Source organism: Poecilia reticulata, linkage group LG23 (assembly GCF_000633615.1).
Source record: "Poecilia reticulata strain Guanapo linkage group LG23, Guppy_female_1.0+MT, whole genome shotgun sequence".
NCBI lineage: Eukaryota > Metazoa > Chordata > Actinopteri > Cyprinodontiformes > Poeciliidae > Poecilia > Poecilia reticulata.
The window spans coordinates 5601671-5620110 of record NC_024353.1 but is presented as its reverse complement, the minus strand read 5'-3'; the positions used below and the strand labels follow the sequence as shown (position 1 = coordinate 5620110).

The window sequence follows — 18440 nt, the reverse complement described above, 5'->3', positions numbered from 1 at the left end:
GGGTGATACCACGATAGAGAGCATTCATTTTATAGCGTTAACACCGGTGCTGTAAGTGGTCCGGTAAAGGGTGTGATGGAACAACACAGCACTTTTAAATTTCAATAATCGGAATACCACAATTGTTTCCGTTGTTTTAAAAGGTTTATGTCAGTCTGCATTTTCACCGTCGATACGTTTCCCGAACGCTGCGCACCATAGGGAGTTAAAAATAAATAAATTTTAAAAAAATCGAGGCGCACATTGCGCAAAACTCTGAAACAGGAGAAGCGGGACATAAAACGGAACGACGAACTAGATGTGAATTATGGCATAAAAACAGAATCCGATGCTGAATAGTGAAAAATCAACACATGTGGGCGCAGCAGGTGATGAGTGAAGATTACTGATGGTGAGCGTCAATAAATGATAACATAAATCTAGCAACAGGAAAGAAACTAAAGTGGACATAGCAATAAACCAAGAGAGGATAAAACTAATCAAAGTAAACTAAACAGAAATGAATGAAGAACAAAATGCAAGAATAAACTAAGAAAMTAAAGTAAATACAGAGGAATAAACTGGTATGGCAAGACCTGTCAAGCAATAATTAATACAGAGGACTGTATGGCAAGAATAAACAGACACTATTTCCACATAAAAGGTAAAATAATATTGTTGAAATGTCATGGGTTTGTTGAGACCACATCTAGTACTGAGAATAAATATATCTTACAGACCATAACAGTAAAGAACTGATCACTTATTTATGYTTTTAATTAGATTTGATATATTTATTTCTTCAATATTATTTTTCATGTCAGTGTTAATGTCATGAGGCTGATGACTCTATGACACTTTCAATTTGACTCATTAGGATTTGATTAAGAACCAGATTTGTTCTTTGCAATTTCTGTCCAGTAAAACTATTAATCTATAATCAATAGACAGGTCTATATTAAGATATAATCCATGTTTCTGTCTCATATTTGTACGGCATTAAAAGGACCTGGAACTTTTGTTTTTCCACTGAAAGCTCTGGTTTGCACAATAAATGCCATATGGGTTAAATCTTATGGATGATACTCTGATGTCCCATTCTCCTGAAGGCAGCACAGAGCTGCACCACCAGAAACTGACAAACACTGAAGAGAAGAGGAGCTATGATTAATGTAGTTACAGTTCTATCCATGTTTTTATGTTGCAGAGCTCAGTCATTTTGCAAGTAGTTCAAAGTTTAAACTGGCATGTTGTACATCTTTTATCTGGTCATTTTGTGGAATATTTAACAACTAGAAAATGGCAAAGAACAAGAATATTTTTCCCACTCTGATTGGCTGCTGTTAGGCCTACAGATTTTAACTTGAATGTTCATTGCATTTTTTGTAGACGCCTATGAAAATAATTTCTATTCCCATGACTTTTTTGTTCTCTGGGAAATTATTTTTGATGATAAATACAGAAACAAGCATAAAAATCAAAACATCTACAATAGTGATAGTAATATTAATGATAAAATAATGGTCAGTGCAAAGTAGCCTGCAAAGTCTTTGGTGGGGGGCGGTGAGGGACCTGGATAAAGGCTAGGGGGGCGCTGGGCCAAAAAAGGTTGAGAAACACTGGTCTAAATGAAAATTAGCACTTTCTTCTTTGATTTCCACTTTCGACTTCCAATGATTCACTTCCTGCTAAAGCGCCCCCTGGTGGTTGAAGAAAAATCCCCAGAAAAGCAGCACCAGGCTATATATAGGCATGGTTCAAAACGTGGGAAAAGGCTTGTAATCCGAAAAATACGGTATATTTAAAAATGATATTATGTAACATTTTAATACACCGAGACACCGAATTTTGTGTTTTTACTGTCAAAATTACAAGAAATATGCTTGAAAATTTCACTCTACATGAAGCTTTCTGGAATGAAATTTTATTTTTTTTTACTTTTTCACGATATTTAATCTTTTCAGCAGTACCTGTAGTTAATAATGGTTGCTGTGAACATCTGCGTAGCATAACATGAGATCATGGAATGTTATTAGATCACTGATGGGATTTTTACTGTGTTGATTTTGTAACAGTGTTAAACATGGGTTGTTTACATGACATTTTAGTATTTTAGTACTTAATGTGACATTAATATCCAGCATGTTGGGTTCAAACTGTTCATAAATTGTGTTAAATCAATCAGAAGGCATCATGAAAGTGTGATTTATATTTTACAGCATTATGTAAAAAAAAAAAAAAAAAAGTTTATTTTTGATGTCTTCCAAAACCATCAACATGTAAGGAATAAATGTACTCTAATGAAAGGTTGGTTTCTAAAAAAAATACTACTTTTACATGTTTTGACATATACCAGAGATGTTCATAAATATTTAAATCAACATGGCTGCAAAGAATGACTGAAAGTAGTCTATGTCCCTACAGTATAACAACAATAAAAGAGCAAAATTACATCTTAAAACTTTTCCTTCAAGAGGGAAGTTTGTTATTTTTCTCCGTTATTGATCTGCTTATATGTCAAAAAAAAGCACTAAGTGGTCACATCTCATGTCTTCAGCAGAATGTGTGGGTTGGCGTCTATGGACAGTATGTCTTTGGAATCATGGTCAGGTTAAACAGAGCATGTCGAACTGTGAATGAAACAATTTATCATCCTTTTCAGTCCTATTACAGACGAGTGTCAGTCTTTCTCTCAGCCTCCCATCGCTGCCTCCTGGGATGGGGAACAATTCAGTGGACGGAGAGGAACGGCGGCGTGTCCCCCGCTACAACACAGGCAAACGGTGAGGCTTGATGGGAAATTAAAAAGGAAAATGGACCGTCTCATCCAATTAATTAAAGGGGAATTAAAGGATCAGTGTAAACACGCTCGGTTCCAGTTTTATTTCCACGCATCAATATTCATAGTGTAATGTTATGGAGAATTTCAAAGTGGCTTTTGATTGAGATGGCATAAAGTTCATTAATGTATTGGAAATAATATGCAGGAAAACTTAATGACTCATAAAAATAATCAACATTCTGCCATAAATTTTCAGATTTACTATTAGATGTCCAAGTCTGCAGTGGTCACAAACACAAAGACGAGTTTTTGCGAGTATTAATATCCTTGCAATGTTTGCTAAAATTACTGCATATTGCATGTTTTAGCGATATCATGTAGCCCCAACAAGTATCTTTAAAAAATACACTTTTTGCATCAATTATGTCAAAATATCTATTATCTTAACAACCCTGGCAGAGTTGAGACATACATCCCATGATTCCAGGCGTAACTGCAGCCACGAAAGTTGCAATAAAATATTGACTAATAGAGGAAGAGCACAGACAAAAATCTAATTTTGGGAGGTTTAATTGGAAAAATAGCCTATTTTTTCCCCCACTTAACCAGTATGTGACAAAACATTACAACAAAATAGTAAAACAAAATTTTATGTATTAGAAAAAATTTGATATTTAAGAAGATAGGAATACTCTCCTTTCTGCCTGATGATTGCTATAAATTGGTACTGATCACATGTGCAGTAGCGTAATCCCTGATGGAGCAAGAGCAGCATCACTGCGCGCACCTATGCGTTTACACACATGGCCACCGGTCTAACAAGCACATGCAGTGAGTGCACAAGCCATTTGAAAGTACATGACAAGATGATAAGATGATTACGTAAGCTGGCAGAGGGAGGATGAGAGGATGGAAGAGAGGAAAAGGGTGAAAACGAATATATGAAGGAAACTGATTAAAAGAGGAAAATTGAGGAAAATGTGGAAGAAAAAGGGGAAAAAATTATGAAGAATTGTGATACATTTTTTCGTTCATCAGACAAACCGAGTAAAAAACAAGAACACTACATTGCATCACAAAATGTGTGTGAAGATGGACGTAATAGATACTTTGGCACAGACGGTAGAGCATATGCTCCCTGTTAATCTGACACATATTAACACGAACAGACACACGTCTCTAGTACACACCGATGTATGCAAACAGAAACACGCTCGTACCCCGACACACAAACACAAACATCCCCACACACAGAGCCTCGCCGCAGGAGCTATCCATCACCTAATGGCCAGCCAGAAGCTCTAAATGGCCTTTTAACTGCTGTCATTTACAGCCGCGGGAGCAGAGGAGAGGGAGCAAACCATCAAGCACCTGCTACTGCAAAAAGCGTTACGGCAAATTAGGTAAGTTCTCCCGGTTCTCCTGGAGGTGTGGAAGGTTGCTCACATCTTTCACTTACGGCTATTTCTGCGACTCCCAGCGGAGCGTGCATCGCACTAAACAGTTTCCATGATGGAATCTAATCTGTACGTATGCTCCAATAGCCGTGGTGAGCACTTATTTATCGGCGAAAGCAGTGAGATGAAGCACTGCATTAGGCTAAACTAGATCTACATGTTTTAATTATCAACTAATGAGGCAGAAATTACTATTTTAATGGACTAGTAAATTATTTGATTGGATCTTTTAATAAGCAAAAATAATAATGGACTTGTATATCATAGACTTAGTGGACTTTTTACTGGAGGATTATTGATCTAACTGAAAAACATTGTTTTAAACCAGGATACCAAAACAATAATCAACATCTGGAACTTCTTGGGGACTAAATTATACATTAAGTCTCATATTAAACATAAATGTATTCATTTTTTCCCCACATTCTTTACCATAATTAACTGATATGATTTATTTTTCCTTATTCTTCTAGCCACAGTTTGGCCTGACTTGTAGAATCACTTTAATTGAACCTGCCTGACAATTTCAAATAGAGTCGACCTCAAAGTTACGTTTATTTTTTGAAGCAACAAAACGGGGGGTTGGAATTTAACTATGTTTGTATTGCACAAACACTCTTCAATAAAAGCAATCAACGTTACAATAAAAAGTTGCCATTAAAGCCAGCACAATAAACTTTACCTTCAATATTCTACGAGGGGAAAAATTTAATTACCACCGGAAATAAAGCAATAAAGTTAACATTTAAATGTTTAATTTGACAACAGAGCAGGGTCTAAAAATTGCTTCATTCCTTTCAAATACTGATGGTCATTCTTTCAAACTGGTCTGCTTAAATTCAGTTTAAAAACTCTACACTTTAAATGATATTTGTACAAAGAGTGATGATGCTTTTTTTAAATAATAAAATGAGTAAATAGAACTCTTTCTTCAGCTGGTTTATAGAGGTATAGGGGAAGGAAATGGAAACTGCATCAAACCTGACAAGAATTTCTTGTAAAAATTTGGTTTTGCCAAGAATGGCTCCTAAAATCTTAATAATCCATATTAGCATAAGTCCTTCAAAATATAAGTTTTGAGAAAATAAAACAAAACAAACAAAAAATAAACAACTATAGAGATGTTCAAATCTACTGTTCTGAATGAACAAGTTATACTTTTTGGCAAGTGTGTCTTTATACATTTCAATATTGAATAATAATTTTTTTAAAAATACAAAGAAATGCCTGTAATATCGTTAAAATATGAAAACTTTCAAAAAATACCTTCTAAAACTCACTAGAATAAACAAACGCAACTAGTTTTCACCTCAATAAAGGACATAAAATATACTAGTCTTGTGCTTTCTAATTGCTAAAATATCTGAAAAGAAGATACAATGAGCAACAGGCTTCATGAAGAAGGGATGCCTGTATGTCTAAACTTAAAATAATCAGGTAAATCTAAAATATGACTAACATTATGGGCATTATGTACTGGAATGGTGGATGAGTTGAAGGCCTTAGCATAAAATGCTATATTCGATCTGATTGATGCCACATCCAAAATATTACTGACAGAGCACCATCTGAATAGTCTTACCTGTGCAGCGATGGTCCTGAATTTGGATTCAAGCATCTCCAGAGTCATCTGAACCCCAACAGCTGTCGAGATAAAAAAAAACAAACAAAAAAAAACAACACAGATCAGTTTTGCATAATTACAGAAGCAACTCTTCACAGATGGACATTAACATAGGCAGCGGCAGCATTAATTTACTAATAAAGCAAGAAAAATATTTAAGAGGTTGATAAGGTTGACATGGAATTAAACTCACACGACGCATACGTGAGATCAAAATTGTGAGTAAAGTAGTTGGCGATGAATACAGGACACAACGATTCTATGCAAAACCAAAAAAAAACAAAAAACTGTCAAACAGCCCTTTTTGATTCTGTGTGACAAAGCCTAAGACTAATGATGAAATGTATATATTAATAAATGTAAGAAGGATTTTGGACATTTATGGCTTGCATTTCAGAAAACAGAATGATGCTTAGAAGACTCAACCCTTTACATACCCAGACCCTAAAAAAGATAAAAGTATATTCAATATGTACTGTTAGGTTAGATAACACCTGCTATTACTTGGCACGCAGAAAAAGCAAAATTAAAGTTTTTAGTCGGGCACTTAAGAGAACATTAATAGCATTATTAATGCCCCAGCTCTCAGGTTGGATGAGTAGAAGATGTCTTTTAGCGGAGATCAGCCCTGAAGTCAGAACTCAACTTATGAAAATCCTTTTTACAGTCGCTGGCCTTCACAGCCTCCGCAGCGCTGTTTAAAAAAAATAAATAAAAAAAATCCTATTCTTAGCCAGAATGTGTTTTGAGTGCATGTGTGTATCCAACGCCTCCACTACGCAGCCCTCTCAGTCATAAAACGCAGAGAATTAGTGTCCGTTTGAACACATGTCCCACGCACGCGCAGGAATATACACACAAGGGCGAAGCGATTGCTTATGTCAGCTTAGGGTTGTATGTCTGTCAGCATTTCAGTCAGTCTGGTAATAAGGAAAAAAAAAAAAAATGAAGAAGAAGAAGAAGCTGTAATTGCATAAGTTCCCAGTAGACACATATTGTATATACCACCCACGCACATACACAGGAAAATACACACAACGCTGCGTGAAAAGATATGACTCTTTGTATTAGCATCAGAGACTCAGCGTTTTCCTCCCAGTGTGCCCTGGGTAGCCACTTAAAAGCCTCTCCGCTGATTACAATACACACAGCTCACATCTACGTCCCCTTACAGACATATACTGTCGGAAATTTACTGTACACATCCCACAAGCTTAGTAACACCGATTCAACACTTTTAGGACATTAAGGTATATACAGTAATCTGCAAAATCCCTTTTGAGAGCATCGTTTAACCTAGTACGTGCATTACTTTGGAGACATTTTAAACTATCTCTAATGGCTTCATTCTTTGCTTACAAGAAGCTTTCTTTGTCATCAAGGTTGACTTTATCAGAAACTTTCTCGGTTTTTGTTAGACATTGGCGTCTTCTGTGCCATGCAAAAACATTCAAATCTCCTGAACTTTTGCACATGTTGTCACATTGCAATCACAAACTTCAATGTCTCGACCAGCTTTTTGTATCCGGAGACAAAAACTGTCCATTTCCTCATGCAAAATAGCTCAGCTTCAGTCAGACTGGAAGAAGAGGCGTGTATGTAAACGTCCGTTTTCAAACAAATTAAGGTCTGGACTTTAACCGGGCCATTCCAAAACATGGATGTGCTTTTATTTTGACAGGTCCGTCATAGCCTAGTTTTTAACTCCATGCTAGTTCTTAACTCATACAAGCTTCCCTGTCCCTGTTGAAGAAAAGCCTCCCCACAACACTGACTTACTACAGCGGGGACCGTGTGTTATTTTTCTAGATGATATGTAATCTCACTATTCTGCAAAGGCCAAATATGAGGAATGTAAGAGTTATAGTTGACTTGACTCCACAAACCACAGTCTGGTACAACGTAGAAAATGACGACATGAGTAACAAATGACAAAACTCAAGGAAGGCTAATGGCTTTCTTGGAAGAAAAAAATACTAAGAGGTTTTTAATGTATGAAGACGTCTCTAAAGTACAATATGTTAAAAGACGAACATACTAAAAAAAGGCACCAAAGGCTTTTTCCCTTTTGTGCTTTCTCTTGCAGCATTAGTACAACCTTTCAAAACCAAACCTTTTTTCAGGCATTACTCACGATTCATTTATAGCCAACCAAGCATTTAAATTAAAAGCTGTAGGAAGAAGATTTCCCCTGAAAACATCACTTTAAATTATTATTTCTTTTTAATGCCACTAGGTGATGAGTTTTAGATTTGTCTTAGTAGAGCCACATGCAGATCTCATTTGAGAAACGAGGCAACAGGTTCTATCGTAAGATGTGTAGTTTGGCTCATCTTTTCCTGGTTTCTCCCCTCTGTGTCCTCCTTTTCTTCAATCTTCAGAAAATCACGGCTTTAATCCGCCTATAATCAGTCGTGAACAGGAAACGGTGTTTGATTGGGGGGTTGTTTTGTCTGAGGTTGTTTATCTGTTTAGCTTTTCCTGAAGGGCTAGACGTTTTATGCCTATTGGGATAAAAAATTCACAAGTCATTAAAAGCAAAAGGTTCACATTTGGTCTGTTTTTGTCACCAATGCAGAAAATGAAAGAGTAAGACTTTTTTTTTGTATCCGTCCACCTCCATGGTGATGTTGACCCTGAAGTCATCCCCCTCCACTGTAATCTCAGATTAATTGTTCAAAAGGCCATTAAAGAGGGCAGCAGTAATCTGCCGTCTTTCCTCCTTTGAGTTAGAGGCTGATGGTCAAATCTAATTAAAGCCAACGCTCTGATCACCTAGCATGAGTGTGTCCGCGCTGCAGTTAAAGTTTAAGAGTTTAAAGCTCTTTCTGGTGAATATAAGTGTGTTAACATTGCTTTCAGGTGTGAAAATGGGTGCGCTTGCAAGCATATTTTGTGTACTCCCAACTCTGAGGCACAATTAGCGAGAGCTGCCAATCACAACTGAGAATATTTTTAATAGAGAATGAGCTAATAAAAAAAGATATACAAATCTTTGGAGACCAGAGCTGGAGTTAATTGGCTATTTTACTTGTGAGATAGTGACTGGAGAAACAAAGGCGTCTAAATATTGAACAATGTGCTAAAAGGAAAAACAATGGTTTTATTAAGACTAGACAATTAAAGGTTGACCTTTGCTGTATTTTTCTTCAGGAGAAATTTGCCACCAAAAATGTGGATACTTGTGCTGCCAATGCATTATAAATACAATCAGTCAGAAAAAACCCCAACTGTTTCTAGAGACCAGGATCTTTAAAGAAATCACAATTCAAAAACTCATGAAATTTGCTTGTTGTAAGAGAAAATTCTGTTGAATTTGAATCAGTTTTCAACGTCTTCAATAACTGAATCACTTTTCACTGGATTTGTCATCCGTTTAGCTGCATCATCTTTTACAATATAACCACTCAGTAGCCTGGAGCTGGGAAGGGATGGACCCTTTTTCCTCCACATATTAGATCATATTATATAATTAATAATCATAAAACCGATTCAGTGTAAAAGCCAAAGTCCTCGTCATTAGACTGACTCACCATCGTAACTGTAAACCAACCCAACTCTGTTTTCTGCAAAACAGAGTTGGGTATTTTTAGATGGCACTAGATTTTTTTTCTTTATAAGCTCGACAGTGAAGAATGGAGTAAGGGATACGAAGGTTCTTTCAATCTGCAGCTGGCATTTCATCCTACACACTGATCCTCCAACATTAACCCAGCATCCGCATTCGGGGGGATCTGTGCAGCATGGAAGCCAAAAACGAGTGCTACTTCATGTTCACACATCTTTCGACTTCATTAAACACGTTTGTGTGTGTGTGTGTGTGTGTGTGTGTGGTGCTGAGGTTGCACAGAAGGTCAATTTGTGTCAAATGACTGGTGTATGGAGCGGGTGCTGTCGTATAGCCCTGAATACAGATTAAATATATAGAAACCAACACAGAAAATCAACACACTGAGGTGGAGGTCAGTGCATTCACATATCCCACACACCAAACACGAGTATGTATTTAGGGTGGATGTGTGAGGTTGACACAAAAGTGTTCCTACTCGTAAAGCGGCAGAGATTCACATCTGATGTGGAAGAACCTGTGAACAAATTTACCCAGACTCTTACCCAGAGCTACAATGACACGTTTTAGATTGGCCTAGCCAAAGTTCAGACCTAGATCCTTCTGTGAAACTGAGGTTAGATGTGGAACAATGATAGAGACATCTCTCAAAAGGAGGAAATGTCAGAGGGGCTATATCCAAATGGAGCCCAAGCTTTTCACTTGGTTGTTGTGCAATAATTTGAAAATCATTTCATCTTTCACTTCGACGTTCTAATTCTGCTGTATCCAATTCCAGTTTGAGGCTGCGACATAAAACGAGTGAAAGGCACTGTACAGCAAAGATGGAGGTAAAGAGAAAATGATACTGAAAGCAATTATCTGCAGGAAGGTCAACGCAGCACTGATATTGTAATCACAGCATTAACTGATGGATTAGTCAGGTCAAATAGATGAAGGAATCAAGACGGATGAAACTGATAAAAAGCAAAGAGATAAATTAATTTGACGGATGTTGTGATTTGGATGCTTTTTATTCATATTCAATGTTGGGCTTTATTGGTAATGTTTCCATCACAGTAAAACACCAATTTGTCATGTTTTGATTTTTGTCTTTGTTTTGCATGCAGACTAAAAAAATGCAGACTAAATGTTAGAAACGTTAGACTAATGTCTGATGGGTAAGATGACTTTCGTTTAAATGAGATGACCTCTTTTACTTTGATGTATCCACAGAGTAAATACATCAAGTGGAAAAAGTCATGCAGCTTTTCTAGCATCTGTAATAAAACGCATAAACACAGGTAATTGCAGAACTATAATAAATTAGCTAAAACATTGTTTTATTTCATAAAATGATCTCTAAATCATTTTGAATATCCCTCCAAGTAAATTTCAACTGAAAAAAGTGAAAAAGAACAAAAAACTGAAAAAGACAAAACAAAATATGTTTAATGAAGATTCTTGTTCAGAAAAACTAGCTTGAGATAAAGTTCGTCTTGCTACAGTAACAACTTAAAAATGTTATCTTGATAATGTTTTTTAAATCATTTTAATATATAACGCTTTTAGAATGATTAAAAACCTCAAAAATTAACAAAAGCAAGAAGAAAATGGTTTCTTTCTTTCATATAAAATAGGACAAAAAGTCCTAATTTTGAGTTTACTGAACTGAATCATGCGGCAATAAATGCCATATAATTACAATTATAATGAAATAACCTCTATGTTCTGGTTGTGCATAACTTTGTCTGCTAAAACAATAAGCAGGGAAAAATTTTCCCAACAGTAAACTGCTTTTCAACAATATCATAGGTGGATAACTTCACCTTTATGTTTTGGATCATTAATGCATCATTTTAAGAAGAAGAAAAAAAGCTATGGTAGAAAAAAACGACCACACTAAACTAGTAAAGACTTTACTTACTTCTGAGATTTAAGAACACTGTCTTAGTATAAGAATTCCACTTTTACCTAAGCTCTATGCCTGTTTTAAGACAGAAAAAAAAGACTTTCTAAAAGATGCTTTGAAAAGCCTTTTAGCCTCGCTTGAAATCCTAAAAAAAAGTGTGTGTTCTGTTTGAAGTGACTGTGGGCAAGAAGATTACTGTTTATCTCAACAGATGTCATTGTGTCTTCTCCTACAATGTCTCACTCCTCTCTGTTTGCTCTGCGGTACACACACAATCCAACACATCAAAACTGTCAACAAGACGGTCGGATTGAAACAAACGTGCGCGGATGATAAGCTTTCTGGGTTACAAATGCCATTTGTGCTCCGTTTTTGTCTGTCTGGCTCAAAAACACGTAATTACAGTTTGTAGCGGCAAATGTCATCATAATAAGAAGATGGAAGAAGCAGTTCAGAGCAGTGTGTCTTCTCTACTCCTGAGTACAATTAAACCTTTGTACCTTCTTCTTCAAGGTTTCTAAAGGTTATGCAAGTTTTTAGCGACTTGAAGTGATAATGCTCCAGCAATTACCGCAGGTTACCATGGAAAAATGGGACATTTTGTGAAGGCAAAAACAATATGGTTTCGTAACAACAGAGGTGTTTAGAACAAAGCATAATGCGGTAAAGTGGCTCTAAACGTCAATCAAGCTTAGAACAAGTAAATCTTCAAATATTTCAGTCTAGGGGGCCACACGTTTTTGATTTTAATTCATGAAAAAATATATTTTAACACGGTTACATACATACTCGTCTGTGCTGCTGTAGCTCATAAAACACCAATAAAATACACCAAAGCTCGTAGTAGAAACACAAAAACATGCATAAGATAAAATATCTACTACGTCAAATTCATGTTTCTTTGAAAATGTGCGACCATTATGTGGAAAAGGAGCAGAACATGTACATGCTAAGCACAGACAGACTCGCCTTTTAATTATTTGACCTCAAACAAACAATTAAACGCAACCTTTCAACCTCAAAGTTGCACAGGACCACACACGTTGTGCAAAATGCTCACGAACCTCGGAGGAGTTGACAGAGGCTGCACTGACATCATGTTACCAAAGCAACAGGCAGGAGCGAGAGGGGATTGGACAAAAATGATGATGACTCAACCTCCCTCCCTTGTCTTCCTCCGTCTCACCGTGCTCTCCTCTTCTTCATAGACAAGTCTCTCACTTTATCTTTTCGGACATCAAGGATGCAAACCGAGACACGTGCCCAGGCACAGGCATGCCGTAGTCATGAAACGAAAGTGCAGACTGTAATCTTTCCACAGAATGGACTGCACTGAACTCAAGATTTCCAGAATAAAATCATCATGTATCAGGGGTGCTACTTTTCCTTGTTGAATCCAAAAGTCGTGTTACGGATGAATCTGTGGCGAGGAGAAGTGTAATGGCGCAGGAGCAGCGCCGAACGAGTTAAAACGATGGCCTGTTTCTTATAAATGGAAATAAATGCTGTTGACATTCAGTCTATGTGTGGACCTTTTAAGTCGGCGGAGTCTACCTCAAGTTAACCTAGTTTCCAAGCCCTCTTGAGTGGCCCTGTTGGAGGCGCACTCACTAAATCATTCATAGTGGAGAGACGAAGAAAAAAAAAAAAAAAAAACTTGTTTCTGTGCGTCTGTGTGAGGGATAAAAACATGAATTTAGAATGTGGTATGCTTCCTTTATTCTCAGTCAAGGAAGACGGTAATCTATATATATCAGAATTATTTTTCAAAGAGCCAACAGGATTTTAGTTTAGGACATTTTGGAACGATTTGGTGAGAAATCCAATGACTGACTGAATCTTTAATAATGTAAAAGGAGAAAGAATTTGCCAGTCATTGTGTATCTTTTAAATTTGTGATGAAGCTTCTTGCTTTACGTGATGGCTCTTATCTTGATCTAATTTTGAACAACCTACAGATTTTGGATGAACTACTGTGTGTTTTTCTATCCAAACATACTGTAAGTCTATCCATCAACACTTAATTGTGCCCAGGATTGGGATGGTGCCCTCATTCCTCAGAGATTAGACCACAGCAATGCATTTTTGAATAAAACCTCTGCAGCAATAAACCTAAAGTGTAAACCAATGAACAGAGAGTAGCTTGAATCCACTTGGCAATTAAAGGAAATTGTAGCCGGAGGCTGAGGAATCGATTAAAGGTGGACTACATTCAAGGAGTTAAGTCTCATTCTAATCCATGAATTTGTCCATCGAATAATTTGAGCTATGCAACATAATTTGGATAAAAGGGGATAAAAGTATTTAAACATAGATGTATATGTATCTTCACTTAAGAAACCATTGTTGGCCATTTTGAATATAGAGCTGTTCACTCACCATGATGGCAAGTCATGAAAAAGTGACAAAAGTGATGAGTGGTTCAAGCAACTCTTAGGTTGGAGCACTCGTATATAAAATCCTTTTGTGTGTTTGTTTGTAAAAAGATAGATGACTCTGAGCCACTTCCCTACACAGGAACCTACGGTAGTTGATACAAGTGTGTCTGGCCAGACTTTGTGTTAATACGATGCCTTGGGTCAATTCATCTTCACTGACATCCAATAGCAGAGCAAATTACAGAGCAAAGTAGGTGTATAGTTGAGTAAAGAGATAGCGATAAAGGGAGAGAAGCTTTTCTGAAGAGAGAGAAAAACAAAGAGGAGGTGACTCTCCTTTAACAAAGGCAGCAGAATGTTTGCAAATTTATACACCATCAATATTGTTGGCAACGGCAGGCGAGGACTGTGGGGATTTAATCAAGGAGAGAAATAAACCAATACCCCGAAATGTTGGGTAATACAATGGACGGCAATTAGAAAAGTTAAAAATAAGCTCTTTTGCTTTAGATGATTGGCACAAATGTTTTTCCATCACATAGTTCCTGCATCAGCGATGGAGCAGAGCTGGCTTTAAAGGCTGCTTTGGCAGGAGGTCTCTGGCACTTCCAGATGATTTCTGTGCCAGAAGCGCTGTTTGCCAATAGCCAAGAAAAATTTACATATTGCTTAGCTCAGCTTTTATCAGGCATAGCTTGAATACTTATCTTCCCCCCCCCCAAAGTCATACTTCTTGACCGGATATATCTTGCAAAGCTCCAAACCCGAACATAGACATATTTTTCATGTTCTCCCAGCTGCTTTATTATGCCCACGGTTGTAACAGTGCAACCACAGAACAAAGCAGTGATGTTTACTTCAATAATTCAATTTGACACAAAAAACGACGTCCATTTTGTGTCTTAGAAGTCAAAGCAGGAGCTTAATAATAATGAAGACAGGCTCACATGAAAGAGTTTTCTTGTTCCGTCCACTCATTACTCGGATTGCTTTCAGGTTACATCACAGACAGCTGTCATTTCATCTGCTGCAAACTGAAAGGCTACAGAAAGCCGGGAAAACTTGAAAAAGCGAAATATTAGTGAGGAGTAAAAAAAAAGTTGAAAAGTTCGACGGATCTGAATACTTTTTTCGAGGGCATCATAAATCTCCCTAATTACCATCATGTCCAAATCAGCCAAGTTTGACTGTATATGACATTTTAATTTATTGCAGCTCTAAATGACTAAATGTCATCACTGACTGACAACCTGAAATACCACATAATCTGCTAATTAGTTTTTAATAAACACATACGTGCACAGAGATACGTAATACTGAGATTTAAAAGTAAATAATCGACAGCAGTTCAGTAATATAACAAAAATGGGGACATCCAGCGAATCATCTTGCATAGAAACCAATGAACAGAGTGTCTTACTGGCATAAGCTACTGGCTGCTAAAACAGATTTCTACTGGCCAAGATCTCGAGAGAAAGAACAGGACAAGAAAGCAGAGAAATGACCAGACTGTGTTTATGCGAGTGTCTATTTGTGCTGCCCAGTGAACCAGGCTACAGATTTACCCAACCTGAGAAAGGCCCAGATTCATGCATTTAAAATTAAAACACATGATTATCTAGACAGCTCAGATACTGGATAAATGACCACTAATAGATGGGAGCGTTGGCTTTTTTTTTTCTCTCCCACATTCACAGCAGAAATAAATGCAATCTTCGACTCATTTGGATTTGGATTTTATGGCCAACCGATTAATGTAAATCTGAGATTATCCTCTTCCTTTGAACTCTGCTTGGGAGCTGGATTTCCCAAGCCCGGCAGACGAGCACAAGGTCGCAGTCTAGAAAAAGAGGCAACGCAAGATCACAGAAACCCAGAGGGCCCAACTGGTCACTTCTGGAGATGACCTTATTTAAATGCAAACCGGGATGCGTCAGCAGAAAAACGCGGGCTTCACAACCTTTAGATATCCTGATAAGCAAAAACAGGGACCAGCAGTAATTTGAGACGATGAAATGACTGTGTCATGACAGCACTGTGTCAGAGATACAGTGCTGAAGCAAAACCGCTATAAAATACATAAACGAAACTTGAAGTGTACAGTTGATAGAGAGGACTGAAGAAAAAAAAATAAATCAATAGCAGATCCACTACAATGAGATAAGCTAATTGCATGAAATGAAGCTAGATGAGAGCAAAACTATTTATTAACTCTTTTGTGAAATATTTAAAGTGGAATGAGTAGCTGTTATAAGTGCTCTTGAATTTGTAACTACCGTCGTTATTCGTATCATTAGAGTTTAATCTCCCACCATTAAACACAATTCTCTCCGTGTCATGGTTCAGGACCACGGACAGCACAAAAGAGACGCAAATCCTTTATTTTTAAAACCACATTCTGTTAATTTTTGTATTAGTATCGCAGTAACAGGAAATTGTTTAGTTCCTGGCTCTACCAAAGTACTCACTTTAAATATTTAATAGCTACAAGAAATTGAGCTAAAGATTTTACCATTGGAGCCCAACAGTCTGCCTCAGATTAAAGAAACTTGATTAGGACGAGAAACGGCCTCCCCAAAGCCATTAGCTCAAAGCTGTTCAGAAATTTGTGGTCTATGCCTGAACGTCGGTACCAGGAAGTGAATCAACTTAAAAGAACTTCCATTTCCCCCAAAAAGAAAGGTCAAATATCCAGACAGAATAAGGTCAACAGCTTTCTGGTGGCTATGAAGAGAATTTGGTAGAGGTGCTAGTTGTTGGGGTCACCCAAATAAACATCATTATTAGTTGTGAATGTATATATTTGAGACTGATTGTCCAGTTTGACCTTCTGATTATTAGAGGAAATACACAATAAAGCCAAATGTGGGGACTGAAGCATCTAAAAAAATCTTTGAAACTGAAGTATTGTTGAGCGTCAATTTAAATCCATCTTTTTCTCATCCGGGCACGAGTTATTCTCTATGCAAAAAGGATGTTAAGTTAATAGTTACTAATATTTTCTAATTTTCCTCTGGTTTGATTTCCTTGGGGAATCAGTATTCTTTCATTTTCCCACTGCCAAGTGTGCCAAATGATTCACATGCTCATTAACAACATAATGTGTATGTGTGTGTGTGTGTCGGCTATGATTCACTGCATGTTAGGAAGCAGCCAAGTAATTATATGGTTGTGTGTAAACAAACAAAAAATTGCACGAGCCGTTATGAACAGAATCTCTTCCACAGCTCACCTTTTCCCCATATGTGTGTTTGGTAAAATTAGAGCTGCGTCACAAAACAAGACAAAAACTTAAATCACACTGAAAACACATCTTGAAGATTCACTGACAAATCAAATTCGGTATTTAAAAAATATTTAAGTTTGAATACCATACAACGAAGTAAAAAAAAGTAACTTTACCCTTACAGATTTCTTCTGACTGGCAAAAGGTATTTTACACCACTGGGAGGTAATAACCAATCACTTGGCCACCACTAGCCAGGCCATCGACTTACTACGCAATTTCATATGCGTAATTCTGATTTTCCTTTAGTTCTCCGCCTGGAATTTCTCCCATTGAGCTCGATTTCTCCAGTTGAATTTTAATCAGGCCAATCAGTGAACAGACAGAAGTTGTGAATGATGACGTTGATTTTCAGAATTGTAGTCTGCCTGTAGCTTTAGCAAAGCAGCACAGGAAGTGAACAAAGTCATTCCGTCCGTGTCGGCCATCCCGTTCAGCTCGGCACTTCTCTCTTTACAAAATGTAAAACGTCAAGTCAATGCCTTCAGAAAATAATTTTCACCAGCTGAGGGTCCAGACCCTGTGAATGAAGCAAAGCGTAGAACAAGAGGCGAGTTTTTCCCAGGCGAGGTCAGCCCTAGCTAATGATTGATCGTTCCCACAGGGAGGTGACCACAAAGCCAGAACAAGCAGTTCCCCTCCAAAACAGTTGGTGGCAGCAGTGAAATATGCTTAGACAGAAAACATTTATAATGAGATGTCTACACCTTTACAATAAGGCTCCCTTTATAGAAGTGTTATTAGTCTTTAAACACCTTTTAAATCAGTAATAACTGATTATTAGGCATTAATTAAGGCTGAGAATGAGAAAATCTACTGGTTTCTTGCCAAATAGTGAGCCAAATTTGTTCACATAGAGAGCAAAATTTCTGGTTTCACTAATTCAGGTAAGGGAGCAGGAAAGCAGCATCACTGTTACCACCAGCGTGTTTTGATGGTTGATATGACATTATTTTTCTAAAAATTTAAGTTTTATGCCAACTAGCAGGAGGGACACCTATAGAAAAACTAACTTTTGTCTCATCAGTTCAGAGTTTAGGGATCATCATGTTTTTTTATTACTGTTATCTCCCATATAAGAGCCCTCTGAGAAAATTGGTTTGAATAGATCATTTAACTTAATAACTGAAGTCCTGTTTTTTTGTTTGTTTGGTTTTAAATCCATCTCCAAATTTAAGTGTAGACCATACGCAGAAGAAATCTGTAAGGGGAAAATGCTTTTTTTCATGGCGCTCTAAAGTCCATGCATATGTAAGATTTTATCCATTTGGAGTCCCTCCCCGAACAAACACACACACACGCACACACGCAGAAAGACGCACAAAGCCAGCTGTTACGAGAGATGCCTCCGGGAATCGAATAAAAATGAAAGGCGAGCGAGGGAGATGCGAGGAGAGAGAGAGACAAAAAAAGGAAAAATAAATCGAGGGATGAGAAAAGCCCATGTGGCGGAGGGAGATTCTCATCTTCACTGA

The 18440-nt window shown here is 37.3% G+C and overlaps 1 protein-coding gene across 1 annotated transcript in view; it reads right to left on the bottom strand.

Annotated features, from left to right (window-relative positions):
- cacna2d4a (calcium channel, voltage-dependent, alpha 2/delta subunit 4a) overlaps positions 1 to 18440 on the bottom strand; it is a 72049-nt gene that overhangs the window by 8583 nt on the left and 45026 nt on the right. The window contains exon 29 of the mRNA XM_017302840.1: positions 5801 to 5862. Within this exon, the coding sequence (XP_017158329.1) occupies positions 5801 to 5862 (62 nt within the window). The remainder of the gene's footprint in view (positions 1 to 5800; positions 5863 to 18440) is intronic.